Source organism: Dendrobium catenatum, unplaced genomic scaffold (assembly GCF_001605985.2).
Source record: "Dendrobium catenatum unplaced genomic scaffold, ASM160598v2 original_scaffold_61322, whole genome shotgun sequence".
NCBI classification, from domain to species: Eukaryota; Viridiplantae; Streptophyta; class Magnoliopsida; order Asparagales; family Orchidaceae; genus Dendrobium; species Dendrobium catenatum.
Window position 1 is genome coordinate 820061 of NW_021379772.1, and position 19322 is coordinate 839382.

General features: G+C 34.9%; 1 protein-coding gene across 1 annotated transcript in view; it reads left to right on the top strand.

Annotated features, from left to right (window-relative positions):
- Window positions 1-16537, top strand: part of LOC110112928 (ubiquitin-activating enzyme E1 2) — a 31187-nt gene extending 14650 nt beyond the window's left edge. The window contains exons 3-6 of the mRNA XM_020845312.2: window positions 11523-12317; window positions 12452-13320; window positions 14422-14854; window positions 15722-16537. Coding sequence (XP_020700971.1) covers window positions 11523-12317; window positions 12452-13320; window positions 14422-14854; window positions 15722-16318 — 2694 coding nt within the window. The 3' untranslated portion in view covers window positions 16319-16537. The remainder of the gene's footprint in view (window positions 1-11522; window positions 12318-12451; window positions 13321-14421; window positions 14855-15721) is intronic.
- Window positions 16538-19322: the final 2785 nt, after the last annotated feature.

Here is a 19322-nt window from a genome sequence, read left to right on the forward strand (position 1 = left end):
TTTTTAAGATCAGTTGAAGCATCTGACCAGGTCAAAGATGCTGAGTTCATATTTGGATTATTAGATAGCATTGTTGAGGAGGTTGGAGAACATTTGGTCACACAAGTTGTGATAGATAATACAAGTGCTTATAAGGCTGCAGGTAACAAATTTATGGAGAAGAGGAAACATCTGTACTGGACTCCATGTGCTGCACATTGCATAGATCTGATTCTTGAGAAGCTTGACGAGCTACCTCAACATAAGAATGCACTTACTAAAATAAAAAATAATAATCAAGTTTATTTACAACCACTTTTGGGTTCTAGCTCTTTTGAGAAAATTTTCAAAGAAAGAAATTCTAAGGCCAGCAACAACAAGATTTGCCACCGCTTACTTGACCTTAGAGAGCATGCTGGATGTTAGACAACCTTTAGAGGCTATGTTCACATCTACACAGTGGTTGAGTTATGCTTGGGCGAAGAAGGCTAAGGGAAAAGAGATTAGAAAGATTGTTTTAAATAATAGATTTTGCCAAAGTATCTTATATGCCATTACAACCACTAGCCTTTGGTTCAAGTTTTAAGGATGGTGGATGCTTAGAAGAAACATGCAATGAGTTTCATCTATAATGCCATGGATGAAGCCAAAGAAATGATTGCCTGCAACTTAGGAGGCGAAGAGGGTAGCTTTAGAAAAATTTGTAGGTGAGAGCTACAATTTCACCGGCACTTGCATGCAGCTGGTTATTATCTAAACCCTCAGTATTAATATGCAGAGAACAAGTCTACAAACCCTAAAATAAAGTTGGGATTGTATCATTGCATGGATCGGTTAATAAGTGATGCAACTGAAAGATCAAATACTGACATGCAATTGGTACCTTTTAGGAACAAAGAAGTTTTTTTTGGATTACAACAAGCAAATGATACAATTGCCAAACGATCTCCAGGTAATTTTATTTAATGTTTTAAATATTTATTTAAAAGTTATTTTTTTCGCACTGATTAACCTCTCTTATATAAATATTAATTGAGTAGTGGATTCAATTTGGTGATGAGACTCCAGAATTGCAGCGTTTTGCCGTGAAAGTTTTGGGTTTGACATACTCTTCATCTGACTGTGAAAGAAATTGGAGTACTTACAATCAAGTACATACAAAGAGGAGAAATCACTTGTCCACATTGAGGATGAATTCACTGGTGTATATTATGTACAATAGGAGACTCAGAGATAGGAATTTGAAGAAAAAATGATTAATTGATGATGAAGATCTTTTGTTTTGCGAGGATGTGGCATCTAATGATGAGTGGTTTATAGATGATGAAGTTGAAGTGATGCCGTCTGAATAACAAGATGAAGATTTAAATGTTGATTTCTTTGATGGTCTTAAAGCATCTACATCCACCACAACTCAAGAATAAATCAAAAATGCTATATAAGTAATATAGTTTTTATTAGATTTATTAATGTATTACATAATTATTTATTTTGAGATTGTTCAAAAATATTTAGGGAAGAGGAAGATGATTGATATTGAGGAAGAAGGACCTGGTTGGGAGAGGAGAGCAGGAAGGGGAGAGAGCTGTTCATCATAATGATGATTCAAATCAAGACCCCTTTAGTGATGATAGTGCTGATGACTTATGAGTTCTTATGTTATATGTCATTGTTATTTTTTTTTGGAATTATATGTTAATGAAAATAATATTGTGATTTAAGAAAGATGGAGTTTGAGTTGAACTATATTTCATATTATCTTCTTATTTGGATATTTTGATTTCACTTCATATAGTGTGCATTTTTATGTTTTATATATTATTCACTCATTAGTATATACAAAATTTATCATTTTATGTTTACACAATTTTTTGATTTTAAGGCTTACGCCTCAAAACACCTTGAGGCTTACGCCTCAAAACACCTTGAGGCTTACGCCTCAAAACACGAATGAAAAACGCCTCAATACCTGATTACACAATTTTAAACATTGAAGCAAACCTAACAATAATCGGTAAAAATAGTGAGAAAATAAAGGAATCGTGGTGGAAGACAACCAAACTATAGCAAAATTTTTATAACAATTAAAGAGAGACAAGCTCAAAGCAAAGATACAAGAGATCCTTAATTCGAGAGGCGGATCGCCAAATCTTTAGACAAGAGAGTCTAGAGCCCAAACGCCAAGAAACCCTAATTTCTATCTATCAAAACATAATCCCCCTTAATCCCCTCATGCACTTTAATACAAAAGTTTTCCTAATCTAATTTCCCTCCCAAAGCTCTAGCTGCCCCCCTCGTACTCACTTTGAATTCAATTGGATGGGAGGGACCCACCCATTGGGCGGAAAACACATAGAGGAGGCGGACTATTTCTGCCTCCTGTACACCTGCTGAGCCGGACAAAGGGCCGGTTCTGCCTGAACCAGCGTATCGTACGCCTATCATATTGTCCGGGCTATCTTAATAAAAGATGGCAAGCATCAATAGAGATTACATCACATAATACTTTTTCATGTAATTTCTTACCTATGGAGAACTACACTAAATATTTTGTGATAATTTGATTTCATTGCCCTTTCACAGCCTAAATAATTTATATGTTGTGCGTACTCTTGTGTAGGTAAATTTAATTTTCAACCATCTGACTCGACATAACATTTTCACAACTTCTTTCATCATTGATCATACTGCATACTTACATTATAGGATGCATCTAGTATGGAAGGTATTATATCGTAATAATCAGAGATGGGGATTTTGGTCGTATTCAAAACCCTACAAGTCACGAAGAGTTCTCCATCTTCGGCATAAACTAATTGTTCCTTCTCGTTTTCAAGATTATCTTTAACTTCATTTTCTTCTATTGATGGGGCTTCATCCACCAAAGATACAACACGTGAATTTGGGCAATTTGATACAATATGCCCAAACCCCAAGTGTCTAAAGCTTTTTATTAGAGCATCCTTATCATTGTAAGTGCTACCTTATTATTTCCAGACATAAGTACTCTTTTAGGAATAGTATTTTTAAGAAGGCCTTGAGGCATCTTATAATGAGATTCTTTACCAGCTCTACAAAACTCTTATCTTGGGTCAGAAGAAAATTGTTTAATATGGATTTGTTTTCTTTCAACCCTTAGAGCAAACTTTGTGACATTAGATAACGTCAAATATTGTTGTAATTGTATGATATTAACAATGGGAGATCATGGACCACCCATCAGGCAATAGCACTAATTGCTCAAATTCAGAAATATACTCCTCTACAAAGTACGGACAAACTTCATTGTTAAAACCTATTTAATTTAATAAAGGCATCTTGTTAAAATCAAATGATAATTATCTTCTTGACAATTCTTTCTTCATCTTACCCCACGTGACAATTTTATTTTGCCTTGCCTTTATTCTCTTAAGTTTTTTCTATCAAATAGAAATATCTTTCTTTAATTTGATGGCTACCATGCGCCTATTAGAAGGGACTTCTTGACATTAAAATATGCGCTCTACTATGTGAAACCAATTATAAAATTATTAGGACTTAGCCCACCCTTCAAAATCTGGAATGTCAATTTTAACGTCAAAATTTTTACGTGGTCTTATTGGTTCTCTTCTACGATAAGGTTCGTCACCCTTAGATGATTCTTGAAATCCTTGATGGAAAGGGCTTTCCATTTAGCGGCTCATGTGGTGGCCATTCGAATGAAACGAATGAGACTCTCGATCATGCCTTGCATAGGCTGCTAACTTAGTTTGAAATTGTTGAATTTCACAGCACAAATCTTTCATAATTAATCCTTGATTTTATCATGGTTGATTTTTCCTAGGAGGCATCCTAACCTAGGGCTGTGGTACCAAAATTTGACACCGAGGAAACTAGAAAAAGCAAAAAAAAAAAAAAAAAAAAGATGAACCAGCAGAAACAATGAAAATCTCAAATTCTGATTTGCAAATCTTACAAGAAACCTTTACAACCAATTGATTAAAGTCTTGAACCTAAATGATGAACCAACACTTGAAAAAATGACAGGAAACAGAAAATAAACAAAAATATATATGATTATAGAAACGGAAATAACCATATGCTGCTATCTACTTGGAAATTGCCTAAGGAATCCCCTGGCCAGCTGTTATGGTTCCTTCTCTGCGCTTTATTAGTGTTCTTGCTGCCGAATTTCTGTTTGGATCCATAGGGCGCTTTCCGAAGTCTCAAAGGTTCTGGATTTGATCCAAGATTGATTTTTTGATTTCAAGAAATCGGTGTAGCAAAAAAAAAAATAAAAATCCTTGTACATGGCTGTTTACAGGAAGTAAGACACCAGCAATTGAAAAAATAGCAACAAAGAATCTGGTATGGTTTCTTGCAGTTCAGGTTTTGCCTTTCTTGATCATGAGCTGGGTGTCTAGCATCTGATTGGGAACTTTCCTGCAATGGGGCAAGACACAACAAGTATTTCCCCCATCCTATAGCAGCGAATAGACTATTCACGACCTGAGGCGCTTTTGCATGTAGGGGTGGATGGCAGGGGTTCAAATACTAGCAACCATCGTTTGATCGTCAGGGTGGTAGGCTAAATTGAGATGAAGGATCGACATTGATGATGGCAGAATCCCAAACTCCACTACAATCCCTTTCTTTCATCTCTTCTCAAGATTTAGGGGAAATCCATCCTAAGGATGGGAGCTCTCCCTCCTCTCTTAGATTTTCTTGAAATTGGTCTCCAAATTCAAGTCCCCTCTCAGAGGAATAAAAGGTTATTTATGAACAACACAAGGTTAAAGAGGCCACAATTTACCAAACTATCACTATATGCAAAGAAAGAAAACAGGAAAAATATAAAAAAACAAATGACACACCTAACTAACTAAATTGTTTTGGAGGATAATCAAATAAAAGCCCTATCATTGAGTGCTACTTGATATGCTAATTCCAATGTTGTTAATGGTAAACAAGGCACTTGATTGAGTGCCCGAGCAAAGTAAGTTCATAACAACTCGTACCTTTTAGGCGTGCACCTTCACTAAGGTGTTACGTCGGCTAATGCCTTGCATTTAGGCGTCAAGTAGTGCTGTAAGTGCCTTAATTAGAGGGATGAGTACTAATGCATCAAAAGTGAAATATTATGTAGTTTCTTTCGAGAAAAATTGATGTGAGATAATGTGCAAAGAGTATCAGGAATTCAAGAAACAAGGATACATGTTGTAAAGCAAATTTAGATCAAACACAATTGCAAGAGCTTCTAATTCTAGAATAGTGAATTGTGAAGAGATGGAGGAATTATGAAATTGGTGATGTGGAAGAGAGCATAGATGATGAGATTAAATAGTGGTGTAGAATAAATTAGTCTTAGGCTAGATATGCTAGAAACCTATTTAATCTAATTGTTTGAAGTTGTTCAAACACATTTTTTGTGTAAAATCTTAAATATTGTCTTTTTTGTACTGACCTAAACAACAATAATTAGGGAAACAACAATAATCTCCAATTAATCTTTCAAAATGATTGTTTCCGAATTAGTGGTTGGATAAACGCAAAGGAGGACATGTGTTGCAATAGAGAATTGGAAACAGTAGAAATAATTGAATCATATTAAATCTCAGCGAACTATTATGTCCGGTCATCGAACGTCCGGACATCCAATTCAGATGCGCCACGTCACCCAAATACACCGGGGCCCGATGTATTTGGGTGACGTGGTGCGTCTGGATTGGTGTCCGGACGAATCCGGACACCAGATGTAATAATTTTCCTTAAATCTCAGACCTGAATTGAAATAACTTTCAGCAATAAATCAAATCCATCAAGATAATCATAGGGAACTAACCTTGTTCTCATAGACATCAACATCATAAGAATATTACATTAAAAAGCAGAAGACAAATTAGACAACTTGAATAATTCTAAATGTGTGCACGTACATCCTAACACTTACTGTTTACATTTTTTATGGGCACGAGCTTTTAGATTTCAATCATTATAAAGGTGCATTGATAGTATATTGGAATCTTGATTGTTAGGTTTCTTCTCTTTTTTCTTATGACTAATCAATTGAGTTCATGTTGCATAGAGGACTTATGAGAAATCTACAAAATTTCTAAAAATCCACATCTTGCTTCACAAGGAAGTCATCCCAATTTATTTGATTGTATACAGCTTGTATCAAATCATTGAAAATTGCAATGAAGTTGTCTTTTTGTTTTCTTCAGCTATGAATCATTGATTTAGAGAACGTGGCAAAAGAATAGAGTAGAAGGACGCTAGCATGTGTAACGTGTTTTAATAGTTAATTTGTGTGTTTATGATAAAGAGTTCAGAAGGAACATGAAGCCAAGAAGACTAACCATCTAGCACACTAGCATATTACAGAAATGCTTAATCATCCAAAATTTTTTTGATTATACGTATTCTCCATAATAAAACTATTCAGAAATTTACATACGGAAATCCAAACCTTTGAAACATTTTTTTTACTGAGTTGTTATACATGAACATTATTACACTCAAATTCAGGACTTCAAACACAGAACATTTGATGCAGACAACTAGATAGAAAAAGGCACAAGGGGAGAACACTAGGACAAGTAGAACCTTTCTCGATTAAAAACTTAGAATGCCAACATCAAATAAATTTCAAAACAAATGAAAGTCAAACAAACGAAAACTAAATTAAAAATAAAACAGTTACCCTCGAAACAACTGACTAGCGGTCACCGCACATGCAGCGAAAAAAGTAGACAATATAAAAGATGTGCTTAAGGTCATGCAAACCAAGGGTCCATCATAGCTACTTGGGCCAACGTCTGCCACAACTCCTTCGACAAATGCTACCAAACCGGACAACCAACACCTCCAATAGCTCAAGAAGAAAGATACAAGTGGAGTTGAACTTGTGGAGATAAGAAAGAGATAAGATGATGGGGACATCAGATTTCGACACGTGTACCATCGCCGGAGACGCAGATCGACGGCGACGATTCAGAGCCTCTACTTCTGATTTATGTGCATTTTATTTTTATGATTGTATTTTCTGTTTTACTAGTTCGCCCCTGTGGGCATTGAGTCGTCTTTTTTAGTTTAACATTTTGAATAACTTCAATCCATGCAATTTTAGTTCTAATTATTCTCGTTCTTGGCCCTTAAAAGATAATTTTATGTATCATTTAGTTGATGCATTTTTAATTCTTCTTTATTCTTATCCAAATCATATCTATTTTCAATTATCTTATATAAATATCACTACATCCATTATTCTTATATAATTGTTAGAGGAAAAAGGATATTTTGGTGTTTTTTCAGTAGAGAACCCCTTATATATAATAGGAGAATGAGTACAATATTAGATTGCTAGCGATATTGATGGTGACATAATCATTATAGTATAAAATTATATGTTGTGTAATTGTAAACCAAAATCCTGAAGAAGAGCTTTTGCTTATATCATTTCATAGTCGGTGTGAGCTATACCTTGTAATATTCTTAAACTTTAGATCTAGCTACGACTATTTGCTTCTTTCCTCTCTACCTCACATTATTTCCATCAACATGTATACAATATCTAGAAGTTTACTTTTTATATGTCCAACATCGCTTGTTAGTTTTGGACTTTAAAATGAAGGGGTAGAAAATAAAAAATAAAGTAAATCATTATTCTAGGATTAGATGGGGGCATTTAAAGAATATTAACAAAAATATTTTTGAGAGTAAGATTCTAAATCTTAAGATTTTGTTTGTGCATGAGAAAGCTAATGTTATGTAGGAAAAAGTAGCTAGTGATATTAAGAATATTGCAAAAGATATATTTGAAGTATCAAAGGAAAAAATAATTAATAGTAAAAATAGTTGGTGGTGGAATCAAAATATGTAAGAAAAGATAAAAAATAAGAAGATTTGTTATATGAATTGGTTTAGTTGTAAAAATTCTGATAATTATAAAATATATAAAGTGGCTCGTAAGGAGTCTAAGAAAACAATTTGTAATGCAAAGATTTTAGCTTTTAATGATTTATAAAATAGATTAGATACTAAGGAGGGCGAAAGATATATGTATAAGTTAGCTAAACAAAGAGATATGAGTAGTAAGAATTTAATTCAAGTGAAGTGTATTAAGGATGAAGATCAAAGTTTTAATCAATGACCTTGAAAAGCAACAATCTCCTCAAACTATCTGGCCACTGATCCGTTCAAGTCAATGGTTCATTAAATAATGTAATACATGCAGAATTATCCATTGAGATTTGTTTGAGAAAAAGATCAAAATGATTCCTTGACTCTTTATGAAGGAATAAAATAATCCTCAACTATATTATGACTAATTCAATCTTTTTCTCATACTTGTTTTAATGATGTTAAATATAATTTCTAGTTTTGATCTTGCATTTGATGATCTAAATATGGAAATCCAATTGGGCGGAGAACAATGATTCTCCTTCTAGGAGGAGAAAAGTCTCTCTCTCTCTCTCTCTCTCTATATATATATATAATATTCGCTTTTCTTATATATCTTTTCTTGCATGCCTGAAAATCTTCTTTAAGATGTTCAGAAGGTATGTAAAGTGCATAGTACATGGGATGCATAATATTATGGTGAATCCCTTCGGTGCTGGGAAAAGGCTTGTTGCACGGAGGAATGGTGTTCTCAGTATAGTCCTTATTCTCTGTTGAGGAGTTCAGTTGCTTTCTTTATCGAAATATTTGTATTTAGAGGTACAAATCATTAATAAAAGTTATTATTTTGGCATCTTGAAGGAATACACCAAAGATCATTGAGGTTTTGAGCTCCGATGGTTCAAGCTGCAGCCAGATACCATCCTCTAGAGCAGATCCACTACAAGGTTTGTGAGCTCATGCCATTTCCTGTCAAGAAGAATATTAGAGAAATTTCTATCCTTATAAATTACCCTCTTTATAATAAAAGGGCATTACTTTTAAGAATTGATAGTCAAATCCTCGTTGTTTTTATTTCTTCTTAAATTAAGGACTGGAAAAATACAACAACAACATCAAGTCTTTATCCCACTATGTGGGGTCGGCTACATGAATCCTTTTTCTTCATTGTGTCCTATTAAAAGTCAAATTCTCGTTTAAATCTAATAAAGAAAGGTCATTCCTAATATTTTCTAACCAAGTCTTTTTAGGTCTACCCCTACCTTTCTTAATATAAGTCAAATCTAATACCTCTACTCTCCTAACCGGGTCATCGAAAGGCCGTCGTTTTATGTGGCCAAACCATCTAAGGCGACTCTCTCTAATTTTATCTTCTACTGGAGCTACTCCAACCTTTTCATGTATATGTTCATTTCGTATCTTATCTCTAAGGGTAAAGCCACTCATCCACCTGAGCATCCTCATCTCTGTCACACTTAACTTAGTATTATGCTTCTCTTTTAATGGCCAACATTCGGCACCATAAAGCATTGCAGGCCTCACTATCATCTTATAGAATTTTCCCTTAAGTTTGAGGGGTACATTTCTATCACATAACAAGCCCGATGCATTCCTCCACTTCAATCATCCAACTTGAATTCTGTTGATAATATCCCCATCTATTTCACCATCACTCTGAACAATAGATCCAAGATATCTAAAACGTGTACTCTTATTAATGACTTGATCGCCCAAAGTCACAATCCCTTCAGTAGGTCTATTACTACTAAAATTACACTCCATATATTCTGTTTTAGATCTACTCAAGCGAAAACCTTTAGACTCTAAGGTTGACCTCCATAATTCAAGTTTACCTTCAACTCCCTCTCTAGTCTTATCAACAAGAAGAATATCATCAGCAAAAAGCATACACCAAGGTACATCCTCTTGCAAATGTCTAGTGAGAACATCCATGACTAAAGCAAATAGATATGGGCTTAAGGCTGATCCTTGATGTAACCCAACCGAAATAGGGAAATACTTGGTCAATCCACCTTGTGTTTGAACACAAGTAATAGCTCCTGCATACATATCTTTAATGATTTGAATATAAGCATTATTGACTCCTTTCTTTTCAAGAACTCTCCATAGCACTTCTCTTGGAACTTTATCATATGCTTTTTCTAAATCAATAAATATCATATGTAGATCCTCCTTATTTTCTCTATATTTCTCCATCAAACCTCTTAATAAATGTATGGCTTCCATAGTCGACCTACCCGGCATGAATCCAAATTGATTTTGAGAAACATTAGTATCACGCCGCAACCTATGCTCCATAACTCGCTCCCATAGTTTTAAAGTATGACACATTAACTTAATACCTCTATAATTCGTGCAATCCTGTGCATCACCTTTATTCTTAAAAATAGGAATTAACACACTCATTCTCCACTCATCTGGGATCTTTTTAGTCTTCAAAATAGTATTAAAAAGTTTAGTAAGCCATGAAATTCCTTCATCTCCTAAGCATTTCCACACCTCTATTGGAATATCATCAGGTCCAACAGCTTTTCCACCCTTCATTTTCTTTAAAGCCTCTCTAACTTCAGTTTTACTAATACGCCGATAAAAACAGAAATCTTTATTTTTCATTTAGGGTGCTAAGGTCACTATAGTCAATCTTATTTTCACAATTTTCATTAAAAAGTTTAGCAAAATATCTCATCCATCTTTGTTGTATATCATCTTCTAAGAAAAGTATTTTTTGATCTTCATCTTTAATACTCTTCACTTGAACTAAATCCTTACTACTCCTATCTCTTTGTTTGGCTAACTTATACATTATATCTTTCTCCCTCTTTAGTATCTAATCTATTATATAAATCACTAAAAGCTAATATCTTTGCATCGCATATTGCTTTCTTAGCATCCTTACGAGCCACTTTATATATTTCACAATTATCAGAATTTTTAAAATTAAACCAATTTTTATAACAAAGCTTCTTATTTCGAATCTTTTCTTGCACATTTGGATTCCACCACCACCTTCTATCATAGGGTAGCATAAAAAAAAAACTAAAGCATTCAAATTACCATAAAAGCTAAAACAAAAAACTGAAATTTGCATGTATCAACATTTCAATGTGTTGCATCAAAGAAGCTGCATTACCTCTAACGTTTGATGTTATTGCATCTCTCTTTCAGTGGTTCGATGCACTTTCCAAGTTGTCTTTCTTGAATGATCTATTTTTTCTCCAAGCATTAAGCCATTCGTGATTGAGCTCGAGCTGAGCTCGATCGGGCTTCTGATAAATGAGCTTGTGCTTGAACAATCTTTTGCTTTGCTCAGCTCAATTTGTTTGCACCCATAATTGCAAGAAAAAATAGAACCTGCACAAAATGATCATAATATTAATATTACCTTTCACAGTAGATCCCAACAAGGGCTTGAATGCTTGTAGAAAAAATAGATTGTCATTCAGATAGTCTAAGCTTAAGAAGTATATTTTTTGTTCTATGTCTATATTATGATAATACGTGATTTGTTTTGCTGGTTTTCATATGTTATTTATAAGTTTTCTTTCCTTCAAATCAGTTGTCTTGCATGAACTTATGCATGCTTTCTTTGTTCCTTTGCTGGAACCTGATCTTACATTTTCTTTGCAAACCCTACTTTGCAGGCTGTTGTTTTTACTGATATCAGCTTAGAGAAGGCTATCGAGTTTGATGATTATTGCCACAATCATCAACCTCCAATTGCTTTCATTAAATCTGAAACTCGAGGCCTTTTTGGGAATGTATTCTGTGATTTTGGTCCAAAATTTACAGTTGTTGATGTTGATGGAGAGGAGCCTCATACAGGCATAATTGCATCGATTAGCAATGACAACCCTGCACTTGTGTCTTGTGTTGATGATGAGCGGCTGGAATTTCAGGATGGGGATCTTGTTGTATTTTCTGAAGTGCAAGGAATGACTGAGCTGAATGATGGAAAGCCCAGGAAAGTTACAAGTGCTAGACCATATTCTTTTGCTCTTGAAGAAGATACCACAGGGTTTGGCACATACAGCAGAGGTGGTATTGTGACGCAAGTGAAGCAACCTAAGGTCCTGCAGTTCAAGCCTTTAAGAATCGCGTTAAGAGATCCAGGCGACTTTCTTCTAAGTGATTTCTCCAAGATTGGGCGCCCAAATCTGCTACATTTGGCATTTCAAGCATTGGATTCATTTCGGCATGATATAGGGCGCTTCCCCATGGCTGGGTCGGAAGAAGATGCTCAGAAACTAATAGATTTAGCTTTCAAAATCAATGAGAACATGGGTTCTTGTAAACTGGATGAGCTTGATAGGAAGCTTCTCTATCATTTTTCAAGTGGTTCGAGGTCTGTATTGAATCCAATGGCAGCAATATTTGGTGGTATTGTTGGGCAAGAAGTTATGAAGGCTTGCTCTGGAAAGTTCCATCCTCTTTTTCAGGTTAGTGTATCTGCGAGCTGTCTTTTTTTTTTTAATGAACTTGCAAGTTTAATGATTTCATGTGTATTCTTTGACGTGATGTATTTGCTATTGTTTTAATCTAACAAAAGTTGTTTGGTACTTCTGCCGTACAGTTCTTTTATTTTGATTCACTGGAATCACTACCAACCGAACCTCTGGAACCTAACGACCTGAAGCCATTAAATTCCCGATATGATGCTCAAATCTCAGTATTTGGAGCCAAGCTTCAGCATAAAATGGAAGAAACCAAAGCATTTATAGTTGGAGCAGGTGCCCTTGGTTGCGAATTCTTGAAGAACTTAGCACTAATGGGAGTTTGTTGCAGCCAAAAGGGGAAGCTAACAATAACAGATGATGATGTCATTGAGAAGAGTAATCTTAGTCGGCAGTTTCTCTTCCGTGACTGGAATATTGGGCAGGCTAAATCCACTGTTGCAGCTGCAGCTGCTGCGGCCATCAACCCTCGTCTCCATATCGAGGCCCTGCAAAATCGTGCTAGCCCTGAAACAGAAAATGTGTTCAATGATACATTCTGGGAGAGTTTGGATGTTGTTATAAATGCTTTGGACAATGTAACTGCACGGATGTATATGGATGGACGATGTTTGTATTTTCAGAAGCCATTGCTGGAGTCTGGGACACTTGGTACCAAGTGTAACACGCAAATGGTTGTACCTCATCTTACTGAAAATTATGGTGCCTCTAGGGATCCTCCAGAAAAGCAGGCACCTATGTGCACAGTTCATTCTTTTCCTCACAACATTGATCATTGTTTGACATGGGCCCGGTCTGAGTTTGAGGGCATGCTCGAGAAAACTCCCAACGAGGCTAACAAATTCTTAACTAATCCAGGTGAATATGTGGGTGCTATGAAGGCTGCAGGTGATGCCCAGGCAAGAGATGTTCTTGAACGTGTTATAGAGTGCCTTGACAAGGACAGATGTGATACATTTGAAGACTGCGTCACTTGGGCACGGGTCAGGTCAGTTAAATTTCATTTCTTTTTTACTTAGCAGCATTTTCTGTTTAAGGTACCATCATATTACGAAACTGATCCTCATATTAATGTATTTGAAATTTCATGTCCAGTAATTTGGTTTGTTTGACTGTAGCAGTTTTATTTTGTGTTATTCCTGCCAAGTTTAATCCAGCCAAAAGGCAGTAGTTATGTTCACTCTGTATGTGACATTGTGCCAATTTTGAGGACGGTTGTCTTCTCTAGAAGATGTTGCCTACTTTTGCCACCATTATTCTATCATTTAATCATGGTATGCTAAACTACTATTGCAATGTAGTTTGTTCGGAGTAATCTTTGGGGCTTTTCTTTTGGATGTTTTCAAAATGTATGCATTTTATAAATACATAGTAACTAGAATTTATGCATTTTAGAAATGCCAAAATTTGATTGCATGCAAATTAAATGCATTGATTTTTTTTTGTGTGTTTATTAGGATACATTTCAGATGCTCTCTCTCTCTCTCTCTCTCTCTCTTTTATCTGTTATCGATAAGCTTGGGAGGCAACACGTACAAGGGAGGTGATGGATGTGGCAGTAGTAAGGTGAGACGGTCTGGGAGAGCTGGCACGGCCAAGGACGATGAGCAGGTGAGGAGGACAGAAAACTAGTAGGTTGAACGGCTATATAGACAAAGAAGGCATGGGCGAGCAGATGATGCAGACATGGGCAGACATGGGTGAGGGAATGATTGCTTCCGGCGGGAGATTTGAAAATTGACTGATTTTGGGTGATTTTTAAATGGAGGGTAAATAGGAGATTCGGGGTATTGAAATCCCTCAAAAAATTATCTTGTAGTCCTTTTGCTTCAATTCAAATATAAAAAATTTGAAATACAAGAAAATGGAATGCAATCCACTTCTAATATTTCCGACCAAACAACTACTATCAGATTAAATCAGAATTTGCTGGTGCACTCTTCATTTTGTCATTTTATGTTGTGATTTGATCTTTTACACATTTGATGGGAGTAATGAATGCTAGTTTTGAAACCATGTATTTCTATCACCTGAAAGATATTTTCTGAAGCTATATTATTAGCTAATTTTGAACATGTTTGTATCCCAGGTTTGAAGATTACTTTGCCAATCGCGTAAAGCAACTAACATTCACTTTTCCTGAGGATGCTGTTACCAGCAGTGGGTCACCATTCTGGTCCGCACCAAAACGTTTCCCCCGACCACTGCAGTTCTCTACTAGTGATCCAAGTCATGTTGACTTTATCGTGTCTTCTTCTATATTAAGAGCAGAGACATTTGGAATTCCTATGCCTGAATGGGCTAAGAACCCAAAGAAGCTGGTTGATGCTATTGACAAAGTAGTAGTGCCTGATTTTGAGCCCAAGAAGGGAGTCAAAATTGTTACTGATGAGAAAGCAACAAACTTGTCAACTGCCTCTATAGATGATGCTGCTGTTATTAATGAGCTTGTTGCAAAGCTGGAACAATGTGCAAAGTGTCTACCACCTGGATACCATTTAAATCCTATACAGTTTGAAAAGGTATGCACTTATACGAATGTATAATGTCAATGGTTGCTTGTGAATCTCCTTTTATGTAATGAAAATATTTGTTAAATCTTGTTTTAGCTTGCGATGTCTTTGTTTGAAAATGGAATGCATCTGTTTTACAATAATGTTTCCATGTGCTGGGCTTTTCTCCTTAGTGATATTGTTTTTTTCATTTTTGGATTCATCTTCGAAGTTATTTTCTTATTCATTTGGGTATCTAGTATGCCGTGGTATCAAAAACAGCCAACGAATAAGAGAAATTCACCACAAAATCAATTTTTTTATTGCTAGGAAATCAAATAATAAAAAACAAGATACAATGACCATCTTTTGAGAGGACCTTCTCTTCCGAACCCTAGATGCCACTAGGATCCCTCACACAAAGAAACTACAACACTCAAAATAATATCTGCGTAAACCTAAACAATTCTTCTTTAATTATGAACCTTCCTAAATATCTTCTCTTGAGCCTCCACAAGATGGGCCCCCTGGTATATCCGTATCAGTTAGTCTGACTCATTAAATTGTTATTAGTTTTGTTGATCTAAATAATAAATTAGAAGATTCCATCTTCAGGCACCTGCATCTGATGAAAAGATTGTTAAATCTTGTTTTAGCTTGCGATACCTTGAATTGAAAATAGTGTACAGCCATCTCTTTATTCCTAATTGTAATATTTTTTATTTTTTCGTTATTACTTTTGATTTTGCATGTTGAACTGATTTTCATGGTCTTCGCATGTCTATAGTACGTGGTGCAAGCAAATCCAGTTTTTCATCTTAAATCTTGTTTTTTACCAATTACCACTCCCAAATAATTCTATATTACTAGATTCATTTCACATTGTTATTTACTCAGGATGATGACACAAATTTCCATATGGACTTCATAGCTGGGCTTGCCAACATGCGGGCAAGAAACTACAGCATTCCAGAAGTTGACAAATTGAAAGCCAAGTTCATCGCCGGAAGGATCATCCCTGCCATCGCCACCTCTACGGCCATGGCAACTGGTCTGGTATGCCTCGAACTTTACAAAGTTCTTGCAGGTGGGCACAAGTTGGAGAACTATCGCAACACGTTTGCCAATCTCGCCCTTCCCCTCTTCTCCATGGCCGAACCTGTAGCACCAAAGGTAATCAAGCACCAGGATTTGAGCTGGACTGTGTGGGATCGCTGGATCATCAAAGGCAACATCACCCTTCGCGAGCTTCTTCAGTGGCTCAAGAACAAGAGACTCAACGCCTACAGCATCTCATTGGGAGTCTCCTTGCTTTACAATAGCATGTTCTCGAGGCACAAGGATAGGTTGGACAAGAAAATCGTCGAGCTTGTGCAGGATCTGTCTAAGTTGGAGATCCCTTCGTATAGAAGACATCTGGATGTTGTTGTTGCTTGTGAGGATGATGAGGATAATGACGTTGATATCCCGCTTATATCTATTTATTTCCGGTAAGATCTCTTTTGATTTTGCCGAGCTAGATGCTTTTTGCTTTATAGAGTAAAACATTCAAGAGCTTGGATGCCTCTTGTGCTCGTCAATTCTATCATGTTCTCACATGCTCTTTGACAGCTTGAAGTTCTCTTAAAGATGTTGTTACTGCAGTTTTATATTGTTTAGTATAGCCATATATAAGATTTGCTTGCTTGGAGTTTAGTAAGCATCTTATGTCTATGTAAATGTGAATTTTATGGCTTATAATTTAGTAGGGGTGTTAATATTTGACACGATTCGAAAATCTGACTTGAACCCGACATGAAAATATTGGGTTCGGGTTAACCTGAAATGGGTCATGTTTGGGTCCTGATTTTCGACACGTTTTAAATTCAGGTTGGGTTCGGGTTGATTTGAAAACTCGAGAATGGTCTGGTGTTGACCTGGATTCCTATAGTTCAGGCTTATTTACGGGATTTTGCCAAAGAACAGTAATGAAAGTCGAACAACAATGAAAGGAACATCATTGCTTCCTCCACAATGAGCGACCTCCTGTCGTTGCTTTCGATTAAAATGTTGTAACTCGAGATTTGATTGGAAGGGAATGTCGTTCGTGGAGGGAACTAATATTGTCGTTGACTCGGTTCTTTCGATGAAAATGTTGTAACTTCAGATCCGATCGTAAGGGGACGTTTGTGGAGCGAAGTCAAACAACACTTGGTGGGTTGGGTTTGGATCAATCTAAACATGATGTGGGTCGGGTTCAGGTTTGAAAAATTGATTTATTTTTAAAAATGGGTCGGGTTGAATAATGCTGGGTCAATTCGGATTAGACTCGAACATGATCTGTGACTTGAATTTGATAGCACTATAATTTAGCAGTGATAAGCCAAAATTGAGCAGGTTAGCCTAAAACATCTTTTTTTTTTTTGTCAACATAAATTTGTAGCTGATTTCTTGATGGTAATTATATACAAACCAGAGCCACTCTTATACCTTAATATGATTCATTTTCTCCACCATAATATCTGCAAAATAAAGAAATTATTTCAAGCACAATCATGTCAAGGTTTTATTTTTATCAACATAACAATTATAAAGTGATATTCCAATAAATTACATTATTGGAACGAGTCATATTACAATCAAGACTATCATCATCAATACATATCTTTAGATGATTATGTATATAATTTTCCTATTAATTTCAATTCAAAATCATATAATCATAACGATAGGTCTTATCATATGCAAATTTCTTAGACTCCAAATATTTAAGAAATCTATGTAAATTTCAAAAGATCAAGCATCAATGTCACCTTCATCAATTTAAAAATTTAATCCTTATTTTATGTTGACCTATAAAGTTTATTATTACAACAATCCATATTATACACATAAATATGATGATGATGGTAAGTCCATTATTAATAATTAAGTTTTTATTGTATCTAATCCATACATTATGCTTGAGACTATTTGTTATCCTAATTATATGGTTGAACCTAAGCTTATTGATAAGATTAAGACTTCATTTGAGATGAATTTCTTATTACTTAATATATTACTTTTACACAACTCTTCAGGAGAAGAATTATACTGGCCCGAAAGGGAGTTGATGATATACAAGAGTGATATTTCTAAAGTATTCTAGAATTTCAAATTAATTTATATTTTATTTTAATTTTAAGTAGTTAGTTATTTATTTATATTATTTTTATTTTAAACTAATTGATATTATTATTAGAAATTATCTCCATCCAACTAGTACTAGATCACTACATTTCTCAAGAAATATGATAACACATCAATTATGTTATAGTAATTGAGCCTTAATCCTTAGCATTTTTTTCTTCTAATGTTTTAACTTTTCAATTCTATTTCATCTATAGATAAAACCATTATATCTGAGGTATTCAACAGAGGGAGCTGATGTTGAATTGAATTTACTTAGTGGCCTTTAAGGGAGAGACCCAAAGTTAAATTGAACTCATCCATTAAGTCAACAAAATTTAGAGCCAAGTTAACAAACTTTACTAAGTTCATCAAGGTCAAAATATAAGTTCAAATATATACTAACAAGTTCAAATATATGATAATAAATTTTAGGGCTGAATTGACAGACTTTAGTAAGTTCATCGTGTCGAGAATGAAGATCGAATATATGTTGAGCATAGCAAATTTAAAGACTAAAATTGATGTTGTAATTTATACGTTTTGAGGGTCATGCTTGTAGGAATTCTCCAAATTATCAAATAAATTTAGAGATTTTCAAGAATAAGCCTGCTGAAGGATTCTAATAATCTAAAATATGAAAAATATTCAAACTAAAAGGTTTCTAGTACACAAACTCATTGGAGGAGTTCAATCATCTCAAACTCATATATTAAAGGAATTTTTAGGATGCAAATCCTGAAATTTAAAATAGTGATGTGATGTATTTCTACTAATACACCCCACCCATTGAAATTTAGACCAATATGTATAATTTATTTAGGTGATGCTATAAGTCCTCTCTCAAGGAGGTTTTCCAATTGGACAACCACCATTATTGAGAATATTAAGCCCCACTTTCCAATTATTTGGTTAACTTTAATGAAGGATTAATATATTGATCATCTATAACATATAAAGTTTAATGTAGAATTAGGCACTTTGGGTATTCTAAGTCTCTTAAGGTCATATTTCCCTCAGGTATCCTCTTTTGAATTCCATGCTAATCCTTTCCTTATATAATTTTGATATTTTAGAGTCTCATATTCCTTAATAAATCTTTGATATTTTAATATCACAACCATGACTTTAATCAAGAATTTGCTTAGGGTTTAATTGCTCTAGGATATCATTAACATGATGAACTTTAACTCTTTTATATAACCATCTAACTTTTTTATACTAGACTAAGAAAATCTCTAGGATATATCTTATTATTATAAATGTATCTTTTCTATTTTAAAATTGTGAGATGAGATGTCTTATATATCTTGAGATAGAATGACTCACCTACCTATGAAGTATTCAAAAT